Raw genomic sequence first — 3,148 nt, forward strand, 5'->3', positions numbered from 1 at the left:
CAATACAATGTTATAGAAAATTATGCCATTTGGGCGTATCATATATAAAACGTTAGCTACAATACCTAGAATGATAAGAACTGACAGCTTCAGATATTAAATTTAGTGTCATAACTGTAATTAACGTGCATTAATTGCAAAATTCCGCCGGCAAAAAGGTCCATATTGTCAATAGTGTAGCTGATTGCTTAAAATAGCTTAAACAAAATTCAGTTTTAACCAAGCAGCTTGCAAAATCACGTGGGTGGATTCCCATTAAACTGACTGGATTTTGCCCGAAAAGTCGCTGAATAACAGTAGATGACTATTTGGCAAAAACTAAGGTTTAACAGTATCTTTTTTACATCAAAAAATTATGTAAGTTATAGTTAAGGTATAGATTTAGCCTGTAGTAATTATAATTCGTTGTATATAAGTGCAAGATCTGTAGAAGTGTGTGGTAAATATGAATGCATAGCAACACTCATTCGACAATATTGTGTTTAGCACAATGATATGCCATCAGTTAGAAAAAATACTTGACACATTTATCAATGTAACGATTGGCAAAATTCTTTTATAAATTTATCAACATAAATCTGAATTTTACCAAACTAAGAATACAAAACTGGGTGAAAACAGTAACTAGTTGTGTCTAGTTGAGCTGCTGGTTTCAGAAAGCACCCATTGAACCAAACAAATCCTCTCAGTTAATGCCAGCCGTGAGGAAGTCTCTTCTCCTGGTCACTTCTTCCTCTCCGTATTTCGATTGAAGCTGCTCGAGTTCATACGGATCAGCCAACAGGAGGATCTCATCGTCCAGATGGGTCCAGACAGGCCCGTGAATCTCATGGTCGTAGCCGTCTTGCAGATACGCCTGGGCTCTTGCTAAGTCACCACTGGCTTTCCACAGTGCCTTGGTCACCTCGACCAGATCTTTCTTGGTCTTTGTCATCAAGTTCTCGACATGTTCTACCAAGTGTTTGGAGGGAGTTTCCTCTGGAGTTCCTCTCGTTTGGCTGTCGTGTTTGTCCTGTGACTCGGAGTCGAGGATGAAGACGTGGGATGAAGATGCAGGGACAGCTGTGGATCTAGGACCTGGACGCTCTTCCTCGGGTGACGGTGAGGGACAAAGAGCTTCTGGTGCTTCCTGTAGGCCGTTTTGGTTAAGCTCAGATTGAGTTTCTGGTTCCCTAGTTAATGTTGCAGGCGATGCCGAACTTTCTTGTGCATCTGACGGCTTGGCGATTGGTGCTTCAAATGGATCTTCGCCTTCTTCACTTTCATCCATCTGTGGAAACACATTCAAGTCAGTGAAGTGCGTCTTGGAGACTTTTTAACTAAGGCAGCGGTTTTCTAAGCTGAAATGCTGGAAAACTATCCATTTACAAATGTATTTTGGAGGATTAAGTTATAAAACGAATAAAGAGTTAAGTTAAAAACAAATGGGTCAATGAAATTTAAGAAAGTCCATAAAATGGAACACTAACATCAAGCTAAAAACATGTGAAGATCTTAAAAATGTATTCAAGTTTCATATGATTTTGAAAAACTTTCATACTATTTTCAAGAAACGTTTTAGTCCTCTAAACTCTAAAGATGTCATGTGGTGCAACTGTCAGATTAAAAATTATATACATATTTCTATTTTCTAAATACACAGCTTGTTCATACAACATCGTGTTCCTGTGGCTCAGTGGTAGAGCATTGCGTTAGCAGCGCAAAAGGTCGTGGGTTCAATTCCCAGGGAACACACATACTGGTAAAAAAAATGTATAGCCTGAATCACTTTCACTAAGTCACTTTGGATAAAAGCGTCTGCTAAATGCATAAATTATTATTATTATTAATTATAAATTACATCTTAATAATTGCTTTCAAAAAATAATACTTTTTTCATGAACCACAATATTTATGTGTTACATATATAGCATTTTAAAAAGTATATATAAATATAAACACACACAAATTAAATTCCTAAATTACTGTAAAATTTGGACTGCATCGATTTTTACTCATCGATTTTTACAAAGCTCATCGGTCTGAAAAGCAAGGTGTGCTGTGATTGGCCAGCTATCCAGTGCGTTGTGATTGGCCGAACACCTCAAGCGTGTGACAGAAATGTTACGCCCCTACCATACTGTGATGCCGTCAGGCCGGAGCGATGAGGCAAAAACATTAAAACTCATTATAAACGAGGCATTTGTTGCATCCAGTGGAGACATAATTACAGATTATAATGACTGTTTACCATGCGGTTTTCTAAGCTGAAATGCTGGAAAACTATCCATTTACAAATGTATTTTGGAGGATTAAGTTATAAAACGAATAAAGAGTTAAGTTAAAAACAAATGGGTCAATGAAATTTAAGAAAGTCCATAAAATGGAACACTAACATCAAGCTAAAAACATGTGAAGATCTTAAAAATGTATTCAAGTTTCATATGATTTTGAAAAACTTTCATACTATTTTCAAGAAACGTTTTAGTCCTCTAAACTCTAAAGATGTCATGTGGTGCAACTGTCAGATTAAAAATTATATACATATTTCTATTTTCTAAATACACAGCTTGTTCATACAACATCGTGTTCCTGTGGCTCAGTGGTAGAGCATTGCGTTAGCAGCGCAAAAGGTCGTGGGTTCAATTCCCAGGGAACACACATACTGGTAAAAAAAATGTATAGCCTGAATCACTTTCACTAAGTCACTTTGGATAAAAGCGTCTGCTAAATGCATAAATTATTATTATTATTAATTATAAATTACATCTTAATAATTGCTTTCAAAAAATAATACTTTTTTCATGAACCACAATATTTATGTGTTACATATATAGCATTTTAAAAAGTATATATAAATATAAACACACACAAATTAAATTCCTAAATTACTGTAAAATTTGGACTGCATCGATTTTTACTCATCGATTTTTACAAAGCTCATCGGTCTGAAAAGCAAGGTGTGCTGTGATTGGCCAGCTATCCAGTGCGTTGTGATTGGCCGAACACCTCAAGCGTGTGACAGAAATGTTACGCCCCTACCATACTGTGATGCCGTCAGGCCGGAGCGATGAGGCAAAAACATTAAAACTCATTATAAACGAGGCATTTGTTGCATCCAATGGGGACATAATTACGGATTATAATGACTTATACTGTCTTTTTACAC

The 3,148-nt window shown here is 36.4% G+C and overlaps 1 protein-coding gene across 2 annotated transcripts in view; it reads right to left on the minus strand.

Annotated features, from left to right (window-relative positions):
* Positions 1 to 612: 612 nt before the first annotated feature.
* The window catches only part of LOC107719717 (telomeric repeat-binding factor 2-interacting protein 1-like), a 6,176-nt gene continuing 3,640 nt past the window's right edge, over positions 613 to 3,148 (minus strand). For both annotated transcript variants that reach the window (XM_016527203.1, XM_016527204.1), the window contains exon 4: positions 613 to 1,270. In XM_016527203.1, coding sequence (XP_016382689.1) covers positions 686 to 1,270 — 585 coding nt within the window. In that variant the 3' untranslated portion in view covers positions 613 to 685. The remainder of the gene's footprint in view (positions 1,271 to 3,148) is intronic.

The sequence above is a fragment of the Sinocyclocheilus rhinocerous genome, unplaced genomic scaffold (assembly GCF_001515625.1).
Source record: "Sinocyclocheilus rhinocerous isolate Xijiao unplaced genomic scaffold, SAMN03320098_v1.1 scaffold331, whole genome shotgun sequence".
Classification (NCBI taxonomy): domain Eukaryota; kingdom Metazoa; phylum Chordata; class Actinopteri; order Cypriniformes; family Cyprinidae; genus Sinocyclocheilus; species Sinocyclocheilus rhinocerous.